Source organism: Pangasianodon hypophthalmus, chromosome 20, assembly GCF_027358585.1.
Source record: "Pangasianodon hypophthalmus isolate fPanHyp1 chromosome 20, fPanHyp1.pri, whole genome shotgun sequence".
Lineage (NCBI taxonomy): Eukaryota > Metazoa > Chordata > Actinopteri > Siluriformes > Pangasiidae > Pangasianodon > Pangasianodon hypophthalmus.
The window spans coordinates 12,536,886-12,557,420 of NC_069729.1; the positions used below are offsets into that span (position 1 = coordinate 12,536,886).

At 38.0% G+C, this 20,535-nt stretch overlaps 2 protein-coding genes across 4 annotated transcripts in view; one reads left to right on the forward strand and one right to left on the reverse strand.

The window, feature by feature from the left end:
* LOC113538096 (transmembrane protein 198) overlaps positions 1–7,281 on the forward strand; it is a 34,458-nt gene extending 27,177 nt beyond the window's left edge. For 2 of the 3 annotated variants that reach the window (XM_053226953.1, XM_026932942.3), the window contains exons 4-6: positions 1,512–1,815; positions 2,055–2,203; positions 4,460–7,281. In XM_053226953.1, coding sequence (XP_053082928.1) covers positions 1,512–1,815; positions 2,055–2,203; positions 4,460–4,609 — 603 coding nt within the window. In that variant the 3' untranslated portion in view covers positions 4,610–7,281. The remainder of the gene's footprint in view (positions 1–1,511; positions 1,816–2,054; positions 2,204–4,459) is intronic. The other variant, XM_026932943.3, reaches the window with a different exon arrangement.
* A 1,326-nt stretch (positions 7,282–8,607) lies between these two features.
* mmp19 (matrix metallopeptidase 19) lies at positions 8,608–18,829 on the reverse strand. Its single transcript, XM_026933006.3, has 9 exons — positions 18,033–18,829; positions 17,787–17,878; positions 17,393–17,526; positions 16,366–16,575; positions 13,831–14,076; positions 13,530–13,655; positions 13,269–13,433; positions 11,133–11,260; positions 8,608–10,397 (listed from the first exon to the last, which is right to left on the reverse strand). Exons 1-9 carry the CDS (start codon positions 18,126–18,128, stop codon positions 10,161–10,163), a joined length of 1,434 nt encoding a protein of 477 aa, XP_026788807.2. The 5' UTR covers positions 18,129–18,829; the 3' UTR covers positions 8,608–10,160.
* Positions 18,830–20,535: the final 1,706 nt, after the last annotated feature.

Consider the following 20,535-nt stretch of genomic DNA (forward strand, 5'->3'; position numbering starts at 1 on the left):
AGACCATCACAGGGCACACAAAGGGCGCACATAGACGCACACAGACGCACAATCAAAGGCAATTTAGTGTAGCCAATCTGCTTATCAGCATGTTTTGGAAGGTGGGAGGAAACCTGCACAGACACAGGGATAACATGTGAACCTCCACACAGAGAGTAATCTGAGCTCAGGCTTGAACCAGGGACCCTGTAGCTGTGAGGTGGCAACACTACCCATATGTGAGTGTATGTAGTTCCTTTTGGGCTGTTTGGAACTGTTTTCATTCAGCTTAAAACTGGTAAAACTGTTATGTTAATGTAGTTGCACTTTATTGGTGCTAACTAAAACGTAATTACATGCAAGTGTCCTGCAAATGTCTTCCAGTATGCAACTATAAATTCCTGAAATATACTGACGGTGCATGCAGCACTGTTGATTTCTATTTTAAGCGGCAAGTGTGTATGGAGACATTTGGCATATTCTTTGACTCCAAGATAGTTTTGTGTCTCATAGCTGAACAGGGTGGTTAGACCAGCCATTTCAAAAGGATTTTGGCCTCACATGTTTTGGAGATACACGTTAGGCCTTAGCTACATTCATTATTAATTGCTAAATTGACCTCGCTCTCTGGGTGACAGGGGTGGCATACTCACTCTCCCCTGTCAGTCACAACAAGACTAGCCAATCACCAGTGTCTGTGAGCTCATGTATGTGCTCAAGGGCAGATAGCACTTTCCTTTGAGTGTGTTACACTGCCCTGTGACCTAGCATGAGCAGCAGTTCAAAAGGATGCTGTTGGCTGGCTTCACTTGTCTTGGCAGGAGCATGTGTTAGCCTATACCTTCCCTGGTTGGTAGCCATGGTAGGGTGAGAACTGGCCAAGACCAAATTAGGGAGAAAATAGGGGAAATGTATACATCTACAATACCCAGGTGATTGTGGACACCACGTATATCACACAGGGAAACCAGTGTTGGGAAAAGCATGGAGGCATGTGAGTGTCATAGCAAGCCTGATGATGGCACACTTGGGAGTATATAGCATATTGCAGCTTGAGAAATACCAGATCGATCACTTATCAGTCACTTAGTGCTGGCTCTAATAAAGTTTCAAGTAATGTGTTGCACAACATTAAAAGAAGATGCCTTGGAAAATGAATAAATCCATTCATAACCAGCTTGATAAATGAGGCCCATTGATTTCCGACACATGTTAATGTAAACGGATTAATATAAACATGTTTCTATATGTACGCTTGAAAGGATTTGTTTACATTTTCCGTCATCGCACCTTTGTGTATGTTTCCAGCTCCACCTGTTCCCACATGGCCCTTAATAAATATTTTTAGCATTTTGGTTGATTTAAATATATACAGTATGAAACTGAATCAGACCAAATGGCAAATAAACTAAAAGTATAATGATAGGTGAGAAAGTTCCCAATGCCTCATTGTTATATAGTTACATATGATGTCCCACGCCTGATGTTTCTGTGTGTATTTAACATGGAATGTGTGTATGTGTGTGTAACAGGTGCCTGTAGGTGTCCTCCTCGGCACTGGCATGCTGTGTGCCGTTTTAACTCTTCAGTGGCAGAAGTTTTTCACCATCATCTCCACAGCTGTGTTTGGTGCTGCCATCATGACAGTGTGTGCTGATTACTTTGTGGAGTTGCTGATGCTGGTCACACACATTTATGATTGTCTGCGCCTCGTCCCTGCTCCAGAGCCACTCTGCTGGTACAGCTGGGTCATCCTGGGCATCTGGCCTATGCTCAGCATTATGGGAGCATTAGTGCAGTGGAAGCTCACAGCTGAAGGTTTTTCACACACTGAAGGTATTGTATGATACTACTGAAATATAATATAGTGTTAGATTATTGATTATAATCTTTATTATTTGATTATTAATTATAATTATAGATTACTGAATAGAAATTACTATTCCTGTATTAGATTACTGTATATTATTGCACTGTTTTTACCCACACTAAAATACTACAGCTCTTTTATTTTCAGCTCATTCTGTTACCTCATACTTGTTTGCTTATTGTTTTACTCTTCCTCTCTTTCTCAGTGATCATCAGCAGGAGGCAGAAGCGATTGCAGCTGATGAGAATAAGACAGAAAGATGTGAAAAAGGTGCAGCTGTCTGCAGGTCAGGAGGGGACGTATCGCCGTAAACCCACTCCTGTAAAACGCTACGCTGGAGATCTTCTAGCTCCAGTTAGTTTCAATAGAGCTAGACTGATTTATTTATTCTCTTAAAATGTGAATGTGTGAATAGTTTCCAGATGTTGGACCGTAAATGACCAAACTGGGTGTTCAGAATGTTCTGTGGTTGAGTTCATTTCAACCACCATAGCAGCGTTTAGCACTGAAACATTGTCATTCACTTTTATTTGTCCAGTTACTGCTACTCCATTAACATTAATTTCTGTATGTTACAAAATCTGTTAGAGGGCAACAAAAAGTGTTTGCACTTTTGTATGGCTAATGCAAAATCCTTTATCCAAACAACATGGTTTGGTATGTTAATCAGAGATTTGGTGGCAAGGGAAGAGATTTGTACACTGGCATTATTCAGAGGCTTAGGAGGATCAGAGCAGTCAAGGCCCACAACTGGCCAGTCAGGAGACCCATACTGTTAAAGAGATGGTTAAGTCAGAAAGGAAATGTAGAATGTAACCCTTTAGCCAAAATGTGGGTGATCAGACATCAAACAGGTTATGGCTGAGGTTTGCCATATATGGCTTCTTTAGTTTTGCACTAGAGTGACCAGGCTAATGTCATGAATAAGACAGGTTTATAGCATTCAGTGTAGCATAGTCCAAACTGGATGTTTAAATTATCTCTCTCTCAAAGACATTGTTTGGCTTATTAATAGTATTTGTACATATTCACTCACTGAGCACTTTATTATTAACACCTGTACACCTACTCACTCATGTGGCAGCAGTGCAATGCATTAAATCATGCAGATACGGGCCAGCAACTTCCAGTAATCTACACATCAACCATCAGAAAAATGTGATCTCAGTGATTTTGAGCTGGTTTGAGTACTTCTATAACTGCTAATCTCCTGAGATTTTCACACACAACAGTTTCTATAGTTTACTCAGATTTGTGAAATTAAGGAAAAACATCCAGTGAGTGGCAGTTCTCCTGATGGAAACGCCTTGTTGATGAGAGAGGTCAACAGAGAATGGCTGTTTCGAGCTGACAGAAAGGCTACAGCAACTCAGATAACCACACTGTACAGTTGTGCTGAGCAGAAAAGTGTCTCAATGCACAACACGTCAAACCTTGAGGCAGATGGGCTACAACAGCGGGAGACCACATCGGCTTTCACTTCTGTCAGCCAAGAACAGAAAGCTGAGGCTGCAGTGGGCTCACCAAAACTGGACAGTTGAAGACTGGAAAAGTGTAGCCTGGTCTCATGAATCTCGATTTCTGCTGAGGCACACAGATAGTTGGTTCAGAATCTGGTGCCAACGGCATGAATCCATGGACCCAACCTGCCTTGTGTCAACAGTCCACGCTGGTGGAGGTGCTGTAATGGTGTGGGGAAGATTTTCTTGGCACACTTTGGGCCAGTTAATACCAATCCATCATCGCTTGAATGCCACAGCCTATTTGAGTATTGTTGCTGACCATGTGCATCCCTTCATGGCCGCAATTTACCCATCTTCTAATGGCTACTTCCAGCATGTTAACGCACCGTGACACAAAGCAAAAGTCGTCTCAAACTGGTTTCAAGAACGTGACAATGGGTTCACTGTTCTTCAGTGGCCTTCCCAGTCACTGGATCTGAATCCAATAGGACACCTTTGGGATGCAGTAGAACGGGAGATTCACAGCATGAAAGTGCACCTGAAAAATGTGCAGGAATTGCATGATGCAATCATGTCAACATGGACCAGAATCTCAAAGAATGTTTTCAACATCTTGTGGAATCCATGCCATGAAGAGTTGAGGTTGTTTTGAGAGCAAAGGGAGGCCCTACCCAGTAATAGTATAGTGTTCCTAATAAAATGTTTGGTGAGTGCATATATTTTCATATAATAAGCAGAATAAATCTTTTTAGGCATTTGATACTATATTCTCATCCATATCACAACCAATGTACAAGTCCATCTTTGGGTTAAAACTCCTATTTGAGTCTGTTCAGAGTAAAACCAAATTATATGCTGAGGAAGAAAGTGTTTCTGGGTTCAGGATGGCTGCTTCTGGTGTTTGTTTGTTTGTTTGTTTATTTAATAGATAACTGTGTGTCGTGGAGTCTCAGAAACCACATAAGCAGATATGTTAATGTAACACAGAAAACAGGTCCAGGAAATTTAAAAAAAACAAAACAAAAAAAAAAACACAGTGGCCCAAACCGTCACTATTATCATAATAATAAATGTCCAGTTGCTTGTTTGTGTGTTTTGCACCAATTTTAACTCTCCTTGTTTGCCTTTGTCTGATTTAACCCTTTAGAGTTACCTGCAGAGTCTCCGGGAGCGTCAGATGGGCACAGGCACATCCCTGAGCAGCCTGAGTACCGCCAACCATACCATGGTGGATATGGATTATGATACTGGATCCACAGTTCCACTCACACACACCACAGCAGCAGCACGCACCTGAATATGAGCTGCATTCACCAGTGGTTAAAGAACTAACTGTCCAGATAAGGAGAAAACAAGATGGTACTTCGTAGTAAAGTCAGACGGTATGACTGAGCTTTTGTTCAGGTCCAAACGTCCACTGCCACGAACTGTTATTTCATCACTTTTAAAATCTTAATACAGCTCTGTCTGATTCAAATTAAGACTCAGTCATTCACTAATATTAGACAGTTAAAGTCATATTAATTGAAACCCGTAGGAGTGGTGAGCATTGAAGGATAAATTATATATCAATAAAAAGTGTATGTGAACAGGACATTTATATGTAGATTTTAATTTTACACAATGGATTTTTCAGACAGCTACACATCGGATCTGTCCCAGTTTTAAGGCTGCAATTTGAAGTTGTATACTTCAAATCTAGAAACCCTTAAAAATTTCCTAAAAACACTGTTATTTCCAATAGTTGCCATGCAGTGAAACTTAGTTTTAGGTGTGTATATGCGTCTTTCCATTTTGAAAATTGGCTCTGCCCACAGCCAAAGCAGAACTGCTCAGCTCTGCCCCTTTTCAGCAGGCATATGTTCCTGTGATTTCAATAGAGTGCGTGGAGTTACTTGTGGGAAAGGGTACAACTGCAATTCACCTTACAGACAACAGAGGGCTCTAAAACATCAAATGACTGAAATAAGTATCTGTTCTTGAACACGTAGGGCCCTCGGTATAAAATTGTGTGACAGTTATTTATAGCCTATGGGGGAAAAAGCGGTTCTGGATGGACCTGAACTCCGGACCTGACTGTATGGAGATATAAATTGTCTAATTCCAATCATTAGGACTTCAGTAGATCACTGTATATGGGTGTAAATGGACTTGGTAGGCCTTTAACATTAGTTGGCTCTTCAGTTGCCAACTAATAACCAGCAAACTGATTAAACAGTATTTATTTTTATAATGGCCTGCCCTGTCTTGTCACTTGGCCTCAAAATCTTCACTTGTAACCTGCCACTACATGCTGTTGTCTTTTTAGGTTTACTAAAACTCTTCCTGTGTTTCCCAGACTACAAGATGCTTTTTTGATCCCTGTAGTAGATACTGTGATTTATACAGTGAAATGACATAGTCTTCAAAGGTAGTTGGCCAAATTGTAGCCAAATGAGAAACCCCATTCTTTGCATGGATGAGAGAATGTTAGTGAAGTGCTGATTATTAGCGTGTTCATGTAATTTCAGCAAATACTACCAAAAAAAAAAAAAAAGTGTGACTTAAAGATCACTGGCCTTACTCTTAAGTGTGAAAGTCGTTTTTTTTTCCCTCCATTCCTTTTTTTTTTTTTAGTCATGTTAGTTTACAAAGTGATGTCATACAGTCAAGTTTCCAGCTCATGATTTACAAAAAACATGATCAGCTTTTACAAGTAGGATACTTACATTTATGTTGACGTGCCTTGTGCGTGATTTACTTCAGCCACTGATATGGACATCCTATCAAAATTTAAGGTACATCATCGTGCTTTATACAACAAAGCAACTTTGCAGTAGACAATACAATATTTTAAAAAATCTTTAATGTAGCATAAAATGATGTGAATGTGGGAAAAGACAAAGAGCATGGACATCCAGTATTTCTCTTTTTTTTTTTTTCCCCTCCTGCCTGAAAGGCCCACCTTATTGGTAATGTTTTACTATTTTGTTGTCGAACAGCAAGTTTTTCTATAGAGGCGTCTGAGAGAATGTTTATGGCTCTGCTTCAAAATCAATCAGAGCATTGTGAAATGACTCAAAAAGCATTTTGTGTGTCTGTATTTTAATTTGTTTTTAAACTATGGGGTTGTACAATAGTGTGTAATTGATTTACTCATGTCCGTAGCGTTTATCAGATGCATGTGTATAGTTTTCCACAATAGTGGTTCTGTGAACACGCTGGCAGTTTGATCAGCAGTTTTATTCTTCCAGTGCATTTTTGTATTAAGGGGAATGTCTGGACATGAGTGCAAGAGAAATGTGGAATCTGCAGTACGATTACTGTTAATACTTGCTAGAACATTTGTCGTACTAATTTCTCATATTTCTTTTTTACCATAAGATTTCTCCTAGGAGCTGCAGCTTGTCTCATTCATATCGCTGTTTATAATGTAATGAGCCTTTAGAGACTGTTAGTGGGATGGTGAGTTTCTGCACTTAAACCTGTGTTAATCAGTGCCTTTAGGTCAGATGAAGCTAAATGACCAGTCTATGCGCTTTCTGTTTACTGTGTTGTGTTCATCTTGTGTATAAGATGCTTCTGTGACCCATCTAGAAAGTGACAATTTGATGATTGTCACCCCACGTTTGTCTCTTGTAGGTGGGACCTGTTCAATATCCATGAACATGTCATTTTAAAACCATTAAAAATAATCTGTACAGAATAATCGATTGTTTGCTATACTAGACAAAACAACTAAATATACTACAGACATCTTTAACACATTTCTCTTGGGTTAGTTACAGGTACACACTAATGTAAATTCAGTATCTGAGTCTTGATTTGTACTGTGATTTGTATCTGTATTATTTAATTTTTAACAAGCTGTATTTGTTCATCACAAACATCATCTAAGTTAGTTAGGTTAGCATGTATATTCTTCATGTAAATCAGTCATTCAAGAGAAGATAACCTTTAAAACATTACATGTTTTGAATGCAGAAAATATTTTCTGATTATTCTGAAAATCTTATTTCTTATTCTTAAATCTTTCTCTGATAACAAAATGGTAGAAATTGAGACTAGAAACCTACTAAAACTGAGAGAGTACAATCAGAATTTAGATTTGTCACTTTACAGTCATAACTAATTAATGTAAGAATTTAGGAAAATCTCAGTTTGCTTTTTGCCCAATATTGTTACTGTCGCTCCACATGAACTTTGGAAGAATGGTTTCCTGTGGTTTTGCTACTTGCTAGAATGAACACCCAAACACTTTACAGCTTTACAGCTTGGACTGTCATTAAGAGTAGCCAATGTGGTTTTTTTTTTGTTGTTGTTTTTTTCATTGCTCAGTTCAGACAATCTAAGTCTGTATAAGTTTGTTTATAAGAGATTATAAACTTCCTAAGTGTTGCTGAGTCTCACTTTTGATGAGGAACTATACTGAGGAAGTCAGTATAGTTTATATCAAGTTTTGTTTCACTTAAAGCTTTCTGTGAATAAAAGTATGTGTAAAATGAAGAAATGTAGAAAGGAAAATATTCCTGCCAGACAGACACTGAAAGCTCCACAGCACTGTGGCTTTGGAGGTCTTATGGTTTGAGTTTATGTCGCTGTATGAAAAGGTCCGAAGTCCTCAAGCATACAACACTCACATTTTATCTGTTATTTCCTATTGGCCATTACAATGACCTCATGCTCTGACTAATTTTTGGGAGTGAGTAGGAGTGTGCAGTCAAAGAATGAAAGAAAAAACAAGTTAAAAAAAAAATAAAAATTAATGACATTAATATTAGCAACTGCTAACCATACTGTTAATAGTAAAGTACTAATAGTTCAAAAAATAAAAGCTATATAAAACATACCAACTTTTGTGTTTAAAGTTAAAAGATGGACATCATAAACTCACAAGGGAACCCCTTCCACTTACATTAAAAAAACTTGAATAATGGATAAATGAAACTTAAGCCAAACTCAAGCCAAACTTTAAAATCAGTATTTCATTGGACAATTAAGTATATTTATCTTACCAATTGCTCATGATAAATATTTAATTAGATAACAGTCTAATTAAGCAAGATGTAGAATGAACCATAAAGATAAAATCTAAATCAAATAGAATAATTTGTGCTCTTATGTTAAAATTTATTAGTAATATAAATGAAATCCTTAGGAAAACCGTCTGATTTCAAATCAAACTTGAAACAGTTCATTACAAGTCAGAAGCACAAAATTGGTCCATACAGTCAAACTTGTCTGGAAAGGAGCATGCTTTTTTTCCACCTACAAACATGAACATGTATGAACTAAGAAACATGGTCTGACATCAAATCAAACTGAAATGATTTATTACAGGACAGAATGACTAATCACTAAATTCCTAAAAGAAAAAAAACAAATGAAGCTTCATAGATAATGAAATGAAGAAAACCTCCCACCACCAATTTCATACACCTGTACAAGATATGCACATATCTGTAGATTTGTTGCATGTCCAAAAATGTGTACATTTATATAAGAAATTATAGGTCACAGATTCTTATGGACTCAGATGGCAAGACTTTTTTTTTTTTTTAAATAGAAGTCAGATGATTATCTCTGCAGAAAAGAGAAACAAAAAAAAAATAGCTTTTATACTGACATATCTTACTCCTGAGAAGTATGCGCAGCAGTAGTGGCCTCAGTAGTGCCTGCACTGTTGCTTATCAAAGTCTTTAAAATGTATTGCTATTTGTCCATTTTGGCTTCAGATGTGTGCATTGCTACATGATCTCATGGCACTTAAATGTAAAGTAAAGTTCTTCACTCTCTCAGTGCATTGACAGTACAGTACAGTCCCTGCAATTAGCAAAAGTGAGACTTCAAACTGAGCAAATAAACCCCTGCAACTGAAATATTCATTAATAATTATATTCTCACAAATCTAAGCAGGAACACAAGGAGCAGATATATACGCCTCCTCCTCCCCTCAAGCACCAGACCAAACATCAAACCCATGTATGATGGATGTTTCTTATATAACACTCTTTTGTGACTATAAAGAGCAATCTTTACATTTTCAAATGGGGAAAGAAGAAAGCTAGAAAGAAAGCTTAACACCCGTATGTAAACTGCTAAGAATAGACCATAATTGACTGAACCTAGCTCTTTATACACTACTGCAAGAATAAATGAAAAAAGTTGCTCATCAACTAAACATAAGTTCGTTATTGAGATAGTTTATAAGATATAAATTTGTCACACCTAACCTCCCTGATGATTTGCTACAACATTTATCACAACTCTCCAGTAGACATGTGCCAATAAACTGTAATAAGATATAACACAATAATTAACTTACACGACATTGCTAGCACTGACACTTCAAAATGTGGTCACTATATTCACATTTGATTTTGGAAAAGGCTGTCAACAGTGGCAGGTTTTTTGTTTTTGTTGTATTCAGGCATGTTTTCCACTAAAATGACTAACAAATGGGCAAACTGCCGTAACATCTGGAGCAGCTTGCCTACCATAAAAACAATGGGAAATGTTACAGTTAGAATGCAGAAGTTATACACATGCTAGATGATTTGTCCTGGAATTTGAATGACGATAATTTTTTAAAACACAGTATTGTGAACTATAATAGTTAGGCAAAATTTAATATTGGCACATGTCTACTCTCTAGTCTACTCAACAGACTGCAAGAGCGGGAAAGAAAGAGCACATACACAAAAGTGGACACACTCTTCCTCTGTGAAATTATTGAAAGTAAATCATGACAACATGGCTACACATCACACAACGTGTTTCAACAATGCTCATGTCCCTGACTCCTCTGCAGTTTAAAGCCTTAAGGTGTTAAAAGTCCTCTTTAACTCTTCATTCAACTCTCCACACCCTCAGTGGGTGCATTTCATCCAACGCACTCTTTTACTGAGTGGGTAACCCGAATCCACCATCAGCTGCTTGTTCATGCGCCAGTATTTATCATCTTTAAAGAAGTACACCTTGCCGTTGGTCCAAGTAAAGGCGGCGTCCAGGTTGACTGGAATGCCAGTAAATAGGTGGGAAATGGGTTTGGGGTAAATGCTCAGGTCGTTATACACCATTTCATCCCACTGCCAAAAACCTGAGCCCTGGGGAAAGACGTATAGTAATAAACCTTTAGTACAAAAGAACCTAGTACATAGGCTAGTGTTTAGTGAAGAAAATAAATGGAAAAATTGCACAAATGTTGATGAATGAAACAAGCTGAAAAAATGAAAAAAGCATAGCAACCAGAAGTAAGCACATGCTTGTATTAGCATCTTATATGAGCATTAGATAAATACTGTTTCCAAAATCTAAAATAGTTTGCATGAATATTCCTATTTACTAAAAAAGAAATACTGATAGGCTATAGTGATGCATTTCTGAGCACAAGTGAAAATTGGTTTTATGTATTTCACTCTAAAAGTAATAAAAGAGTATATGCTGAGCTATGTAGGAAAATGCTACAACTATGCATTATTCAATGAATAGGTTTTTGGGAAAAAGATGACTAAAATATCACACTACTAGGAAACTTATGCTTTTTTTAAAAAAAAAAAATTGCTCTGATACATCAGCGGCATGAAAACTCAATAGTGAATTGTATAGACAAATACCTAGCAGTGTGTTTGGGGGGAAATGAGCAATAAAACACTACCCTAACTTCACTCTGTAAATAATCACACTGAGTGGAGCTCAGACTCAGCTGAAGGCTCAAAGCCAGGGTGATTTTTTTTTTCCTGCCTGTAACATGACTGTCCCCTTGTGGTCATGGGTTTTATTTAATCAGATAAATCAGGAAGGAACTAAAAGAGACACATTTGCATGTTGCTTCACATTACCTTGAAGAAGACAATCTTTTTGTTCTTCTCAAAGTACAAGGCAGCATCAATGTTAGGTGGAATTCTGGTCAACTGTTTGGGGTAGCCGAAGTCGAGCCGGAAGTTTGTGTAGCGCCAAACTTTATCACCTGCAGAGGAGCAGAGAATAATCAGAAACCTGAGGAGTTGAGATACAGTTGTGCAATACAGCTCTGACTGTATATATGATTAATTTATCATAACTGTGCAGAACAATAACAAAAATGTGATATAAATTTTTTTCAACCAAAAGTTTATGTCTGTAAATCTGTATGTCAGTCTGTCTCTGTACCTACCTGCCTGTCTATATCTGTCCTATATCTGTCTCTTTATGCTTTTCTTTATCTATCTATCTGACTCTATATTTACCTATACTGTATATCTGTCTGTCTGTCTACATGTCTGTCTGCCTATCTCTCTCTATACTGGTCTGTGTATCTGTCTGTCTCTATCTGTCTGTCATCATCATGATCATCTTTCTTTCTGTTTACTTGTCCATCTATTTCTATTTGTCTGGCTGTCTGTGTCTTTCTACAGAGAGACAAAAAACTACATACAGTGTCTTAGTAAGGTTTTGGGCCACCACAAGCTGCAAGAACAGCTTCAATGCACCATAGTACAGATTCTTTAAATACATCTATCTATCTATTGGTATGTCTTGATCCGTCTGTCTGTCTGTCTGTCTGTCTGTCGTTCCGTGTGTCTATCTGCATGTTGTTCATTTTTCTAATCCATCTACTTGTATGGTTCTCTCTCTCTATCTGCCTATATATCTTTTGGACTTTCTTTTTAGTTCTTTGCCCTTTTTACCAGTTGCTCTATAAATCTGTCTATCTATGAAGGAAGCCCCTGGATCTTGCATTAGGATTTAACTCCGCTGTCTGAGTGTCCATGTTTATTCATTTTCCAATATAAATATTTCTGTTGCAATAAATGAGACCCAGCGCACTACAATCTGCCATCTCCGGATATTTAGTCAGTTATGAGATTCACGTTTTCTGTACTGACACATCTCTGAGTCATTACAGAGTTTACAACTGAGCATCCAGAAACACAGGATGACTCACATCTGTTAGTCATTATGCAGCTAAATTATAATGATATAAACTTCCTGAGATGCAGAGTTTGGGGAACACAGCCTGGCCATGTTTCCCATGGTACAAGAATTATTGACAACATCCCGTTTTATAGTTAAGCTGATCGGAACATTACTATACTTCCGCGTATATTTTTATATTTTCTGGCAGATTTTCTAAGAAAATAACAAAGATTTCTTTCTTGGTGAAAACATGTGAATGCCAGCGTACACTTACCACTAACAGCAATTCTTAAGTTATCACTGTAAAAAGATTTCTGTAATAATGAAACTGACAATATGTCATCCATGTACCAGTTTTTGATGAACGGCCAGACAGATATAACTAGGTTACACAAACAATAATATAGCTTTCTATCTTGTCTGACATCCCCTTCCAATGTATCCATCCATTTCCATCTTTCTGTCTACCTATCTATCTATCGACAGAAACACTAAAGTTCACAGGGAACGAAGGCTCACTGAATGGTTTGATGACTATAAAAATGATGTAAATCGTATGCTATGGCCTTCGCAATCACCAGATCTCCACCCAAATGAACGCCTGTGGGAAATTTTGGAATGGTGTGTTAGACAGCTCTATCATCAAAATACCAACTAAGTGAAAATCTTTTGGAAGAATGACGTTCATTCATCGAGTGGCCTGCAAAGAGCCCTGACTTCAACCCCACTGAACACCTCTGGGATGAACTGTTAATGTTGACTATGTCCCAGACCTCCCCGCCAGACATCAGTGCCTGACCTCACTAATGCTCTTGTGGCTGAATGGGCAAATCCCCACAGCTACGCTCAAAAATCTAGTGGAAAGCTTTCTCAGAAGAGTAAAGGTTATTATAACAGCAAAAGGGGGACTAAATCTGGAATGGGATGTTCAAAAACCACATTTGGGTGTGATGGTCATGTATCCACAAACTTGCGGCCATATACTATATCTGTCTGTCTGTCTCTAACTGCTGTTTGAATTATGCTATATTATAATTTCACTCTAAATGCAGTTATAAACAGCAGTGAGTATGTGGTACCTTTGAAGAAGTAAGTCTTGTTGGTTCTCGGTGAGTACACAGCGGCATTCAGGTTCCCTGGCAGGTCTTTCCACAGCTGCTTGATCTTTATTGGAGCATTATGTCCCATATCTGTGATTGTCCACATGTAATCCCCACTAAAAGCAAAGGTCTTCCGCCAAGGACCTGACAGAAACCAAGATGATATTTAACTGTCATTAGATCAGACTTCTGAACTGTAAATTTAAAATTGACAGTGTAATTGAGGGTTCAATTTCCTACCTAGCATTATGGCATCAAGTTTGGCATCACATGGATCTGGAACATTAACTTGTGGGAAAGGTGAGATGGTTGTGGGGCCCAAGCCATTAATGTCCTCGTCCGTGGTGGTACTGGAGATTCTTTTACCTTAATGGACAAAGTGGAATTTAGTCAGATTTGCCAGAAATTTGCAAATCTACTAAATGATAAAGATGCTGTACAAATGTCTGGGATTATTGTGGAAGAAATGACCATATGGATCTGAAGGTTTGAATTAATTAAATTTGCATTTATATGACAAAACGTACAATATTAACCTTACCATATAATGCCTGGATGCCTCTGATGTCGTCAGGGTGCAGTCTGAAGTTGACTTTGTAGCCAGAGTAGTATGAAGCCATTAACGCATCACTGTATTGAGAGTGACCCAAACCGAGCACATGGCCAATCTCATGAGCTGCCACAATTCGCAGGTTAGAGCCGTAATATTTTCCTTCAGTCCAGAGCTCGTCCTCGTCAAAATGTATGAGCCCTGATGGAGGGGCTTCAGCATGAGCAAGTACATTACCTACAGTCGGGATGAGATTAAATTGATTAACCTCAGGTTATGTTCAGGTCAGACTGAGCAGTTGCATTACATTGTTAGCCTTGATGATTTAGTTATACGGTGTTTACGGTAGTAAAATTCATTAAACAGGACTGTAATGCTTTGGGTTTACCAGTTTAAGAGCTCAGTTAATGTGGGAGATCACTAATGCACAGCCAGAACAATAAAATTTTCCAAAGTATGATGTATGTTCACACAGCGCAAAGACATCTCCATAGAAAACAACTATGTGCAAGATGACAGCTACACTTTTTTTTTTTTTTTAGCTAGTTGCACCACAGAAATTTTATAATTCTATTTTGTTGCAAATTCCAATAATATCCAGTAAAATTTCAATAAAAAATTTCTTCCACATGCTCACATTGATTTACAGTTGCAATTTCGCTATATTATTCAACTGTAATCTTCAAAACTCCTCGCACTGTTTACATCTCATTTTGAATTGCTTGAGTCGTTGTCATGGCAACAACATAACCCTGTCTTCATGCTCCCGATAGGGCTGGTTCTTGGCTCCAGCCCAGCAGCATATTGATCCTAGAACCAAACCTAATTTGCGAGAAATGAGTCGACGGCTGTGTAAATAACCACCTTGTGGTCATCAAGGTTAAATCAACAATAATAATTTGTATCAACCTAAGAACTAGTTTTCACTGAGAGTGTTGGGTTACAAATGTTGCCTATGTACTAGTTCTAGTCATCGTCGTGGTGAATCAAGTAAATCAAAACAGTCCACTTAACAATGGGTTTCCTTGAATGAGCTGAATCATTAAAAATTGAGTCACTGAATCAATGACTCTAAGGATTGAAAAATACTTGAGTAATTGTACTTCATTACTTTACTTAAGTATTATTTTGCTGTATTTCCAAGAACAAAAATACTTTTTTCTCCTTACATTTTTAGACTTTTAAAGTAATCATTACAAATCACGAAGAGTACATTTAAAAGTAGCAACATTTTGACTTTCACTTTGTACATTTCACTGTACTTTTTTTGCTGGATACTTCTACTTTTAAATGAGTAAGATTTTGATACCTTATCTATACTTTAACTTTCACAAGTATAATTTCTCAGTACTTTTTACACCTCTGATGACTCATGAAACTCATCACTACTGTGCACAAAGCTACCAGGAGCATGGGAAGGACTTTTGAGGCTCCATTTCCATTGGAATTGTTCATATTAATCATCACTGAGATTAAAAAAAAAAAAAAAAAGAATACGATTATACACTATCTAGGTTTGCGATGGGACTGACAGCTGCCAAGAAGTGAATTCGATGAATTAGACTATTGGACCTGTTGAGACTGTTGTGGTTAAAGGCCTTAAACAAGTGACTTTTTCCCTCAGGTAAGTTAATAGTACCCTTGTATGAAATGGCTTTGCTCTCTTATCCCTGGTCCTTTAATAGAGAATCTCAGAGGTTAGCCACTGGCACTAGCTTACTGTCTGAGCTCATCGTTTAAGAAACACTGGTTTTGTGGAAAGCAGCTAACTCTGGTGCTTTTGCATTTTCCAACCAAGACGTCTGACCGACTCTGAAATAATATAGTGCTACTTCTCTAAATCTTTGGTCAAATGGTTTTGTAAAATAAACCCATTTCAGAGACTTGTAAAACAACACCCTGTACCATTAAATTATGTTTTATTCCTCTTCCAGTGTGACATTTTTATGCAATCCCTAAAAAGAAGAGTTATATAAGATCCTCCAAAACATATGCGAGTCTCAGCAAAATTACCGCTTGTCTATGCATTTGCAAATTATATACAGAAAAATGTGGAAATTTTAATATATAGCATGAATGCACTTTCTAAAGGCCATGTGTACAGTTTAATGAAAAATAAAATAGTGAAATAAAATTTACACAATATTTCCCTTACAACAAATATAGCAGATCAGCTAATGTTGAGGTTTGCTAATGTAGCTTAAAAGTAAGATGTAACATTGTGTAAACTGCAGGTCTGAATCATCATATATTGCACATATTCTGCTATTATATTAACTGTTAATGTGCAAATGGTATCACTGAGTCAACCTGTGTCTTTTGAGGCAAGTGCGTAGCAATTTAAACATCTCAACTAGTAGTTATAAGCTTTCCTTACTTATTGTCTAGGTTAGCCTCATGGCTCCAGTGCGAAACTAATTAATTAAACTTTGTATTCAAAATATTTAACCAGCTGATCAATTTCAGTTAGGGCCAAATTGTTACTTTAAGTATGATGTATTGAGTTGGTTATATTCTGGGACATACCTCGTCCATCAAAAGGTGATAGGCAGCCGCTTCTGGCATGGAATGAGATCCTAATATCTGCACGCCCGTATTCAATCTCCTTAAAGCTTAATGGTGTGACATCACTCCAGTACTTAAAAGCCAATCTAATGGCCCTCTGGGTTGCAGCCTTCCCCAGATCAGGTGTGTAGTTATAGATACGATATGTCAGACTCCTTTTTCTCCAAATTCCTGAAAGATTAAAACAGCAAAAACTGACACTGTGGAAAAACTCCTGAAACACTGTGTTCTCTTTTTGGCAACTTCATAACTGCAGTTTTACAGTGCTCAGCTTCAAATGGACAAATCTGCCATCTTGAAAAATGTCAACAGATTAAAAAAAAAAAAAAGAAAAAGAAAAAGAAAAAGGCTCACATTTTTCTGCATGAGTCATTTTCATGGAATCTAGCATAGAGTGCTTCCCTAAATAGCTGTTTTATATACATGCCAAGATTTCACTAGCTGAGGGTGAATCTTGCTTTGAGAAAAAAAAACAGGCACACTTCAGCAACACTTTACATCCTCATAATATTTCATAAACACTTGTTTTTTTCTATCATATAAAGGTCTATATATACTATTATCAAAGACACTCCATATTTTAAGAGCCAAAAATGTTCTACCCTTGCACCTTTGATTAAAAGGTGTAAAATGCCATTTACCTCACTGACATGAATGTTATTTCTATCTCTCAGTGAAATACAAAGTAGTCTATTAACATTCATGTGGTGTTTTAATTTCTACAGGGAAGAATTGAGTGGCCATTTAAGACACCCATCACCTTACTTGTCCAAGGTTTCTTCTTTCATTAAAATGAAACGATTGCTCGTAACAAATATTTTATGTAGGCACCCTTCACAGGAAATGTTACAGAACATTCAAGATTCAGGTTAAAAAATGCAACCTATGTAAGAATCTACCAGTTAGGTGCCTTTTTTCTGTAGAAATGGCATGGGCCAGTTATAAAGAGAATCAACAAGCTACATAATCGACAGAAGATAATGCTTACCTCCAAATCGCCTGTATTTATTGGATTTTTGATTGAAAGGATCCTCAACCCCACAGCGTGGCTGCCTCATTTTCGTCACTGTGGCGTCGTCAACCTTTCCAGTAACTGCCAAACCTGACACTCTCTGAAAAAGACTGGCATGAACACAAAAAGATTTAGATAATTACTGACATCTGATATAATAAAAGCAAATTTTATGACTGAGTATTTTGTCAAATACAGGCTTTATTTATTATTTAATTTTCTACTATAATATCTTAACAAAATGCTCTGTTTAAATACTATAATGGTATTTTATTGATTCATTATGTGTCAATATTTTTTACGCTTCAATGCTAATTACTGTTATATTTATTAACTTCACTGGGAAATTCATACATGTTTGGTGTGTTACCTCAGGGCTTCTGTTATAGCCTCTTCACTCATGTCTACCTGTGAATCCTTGTCCAGTGGAGTGTCGAGGTAGCCAAACCGCCTTAGGTAAGTCTGGATTGCATAAACACATACAAGAGAGATTCTTATCCATGACATTCTAAGCATAACTGCTTGCGCAACTCATCCTCCAACACTCATGCAAACATTCTGATAATCATGTAGTAATGATATCCAAAATATTACATCTCTAAAATGATGTTCTCACCATTGCCTCAACGAATTCCATCTGTCTCTGCAGTAAAGAAGAGGAAACTGCATAGAACACAGTAAAAAGCAATAATGGTAAATGCAAGTTTTTCATTTTTTCAATACTCCAAAGTTGGACAATACTCCAGAGTTTTTTCGGTGGACCCAGAGAGCCCGTGAGAATGTGCAGCCCCAAGAAGTGAGCGGTTCCTCCAGAGGTTTATATGTTAAAGAGCGCAGTGACTCATCGCCAATCTGCTGAGCTGCAGTGATGCATTTCCTATGACTACAAGCGGTTATCCACTCCAAGGCATGAACAGCTGCAAAATGTTACAATCTCCTCGGTTCACTCCTCCACACGCTGCCTGACCAGCTGGAGAGAGCAGAAGTAAAAATGTTTTCTTGCAACACTTCCTGAAACCCAGAACCAACACAGCAACTGAGTTACGCATAGACTCTCTGAGCATAAAGCTGGTTTTGCACTGATTTACGCAAATGGTCCATTTCTCTTTGACGGAATCTTTTGTAGATCAGTTCCAGGAAACCTGAGCCAATGTTTTTTTTTCTGGCAGAGAAAAGGCAGGAAGACTATAGCGCCAGAGAGCTCTGAGAGAGATTTACTAGGGTTTGTGTCCACATGTTAGGACTTGCAGAAACATGGAATGGAAGTTCTTCTGTTGTCTGTTGCCAACTGAAGAAGTTATTTCCACACATTAAGCTCAGTCCACTGTGACTTCAGCTAAAGTAGCTGCCTTCACGTTGCTTGTTTGAGTTGGTCTTCAAAGCTGTCATTTCCATAAAGCACAGCTCCAGCTTCCAGCATGGAAATCGACAAGAAAGCCCATACTTAAACAAACTGAACTACCCAAGCGTCGTTGTTAAATGGGTTCCATATGTGACTTGTGCTATTATTTAAACTTCTCTGTATGTTAAGACCTGCAGAATAGCCGCCATAAAACCATAGCTGGGTTCGATCCACCTGTTCAACCCCCAAAAATCTGTGCTACTGCTCTAACAGAGTATAAACAGAAGCTTCTAGACTTCTGTTTCTGCTTCTAGAAGCTTCTTCTTCTCTTCTGTTTCTCTCATACAGTGCATGTTTTACTGTTATTCCTACTCAAATACCCTGGACTTAACTCATTAACAAGTCATGATTGAGTGTGTTAGTGTGAGGTAGAGCAGGAAAACACTAAAATGTGCAGGGGGACTAGATGAGCAGAATCTGAAGACCTATATTAACTTCCTGAAAGGTATGGTACAATTACCCAAAATTATATAATTATATAATTATATAGTATTATATAATTAGCTTTGTGGCAGATCCAGTTAAAATGTAATCAGACAGTTTAGATTTAAACCTCATCAAAAACAAAATCCAAATTTTATTTTGCAAATATGAAATGCCCCCAACCCTATACCCCTTCCCATGGTAATTTTGGTACACTGTAGACTAACAGGCCATTACATTTTATGTCAAAATAGCACACACATACACTGGGCACTCACAATGTGCATTGGCTCACCTATATCTTTCTCTGCCCCTATTATCCTGTCTCTGTGTCTTCTCCTCTCTCTTCCCCAGGGTGCCACAGCCAATGCCCAAAGAGCTGAAATGGGACCCAGGCATGTTTGTGGGGCACTTCCAGGCCAACTGCCCCTAAATGGAGGTGGATAAAATGCTCTGGGTCTCTGTCTTCCATGGCCCTCCCCTAATCTGGCAGCAACGTACAGAGTGCCGTTCAGTACAGTAAGGGGATATGTGGTGATCTGCTCACTTATTCGTTGGTGCCACTCGGAATATATGTGCCAAAGTCATCTTTTTAAAAAGGTGGTGATTAGTCCTCACCTTTTGCTGTAATTGATAGATGAGACTTATAGAGGAGTCACACAGTGACTGGAACAGCACTATTGTTCTTGTGCATAAGCCAGATGGGGTGATCTGTTTCTGTGTGGACTTCCACAAGAGGAATGCTGAATGTTTCCAAAGTTGAAGCCTGTACAACACCTCATACTGACAGACTCCTGGATCAGCTGGAGGCAGCTTGCGTATTAGACCCTGGATTTGACCACAGACTATTGGCAGTTCTCTTGACACCAAAGTCCAAGGAAAAAAGACTTTCTCCACAGTTAATGGTTTACAACAACTTATCACTCTTTTGTCCTGGGTGCTGGCTATGCTACTAGCAATGCTACCAGTTGGCCATCTGCATCTTAAGAAATTTTTGAAATGAATCACTGCTACTAAATTTGCCAGCCTCAGCATCCATTTTTCCTCAAACCCCGTGAGTCCACATTGCTACCGTCACACAATGAATCTAACAGGAAACTGGCCTGACTCACAGGGATGAACTCTCACCAATACACAGATAGGTCACTTTAAAACCACAGATTAAACATCTTTATTGTGTAGGAACAGAAGTGTATTTGAGAGCTTGATTTATTCCTGCTGATGGAATAAATGATGTATGTGGGGTGCATGAGTCACAGAGTGTTTCAACTTGAGCTGATTTTCCTGTGCAGAA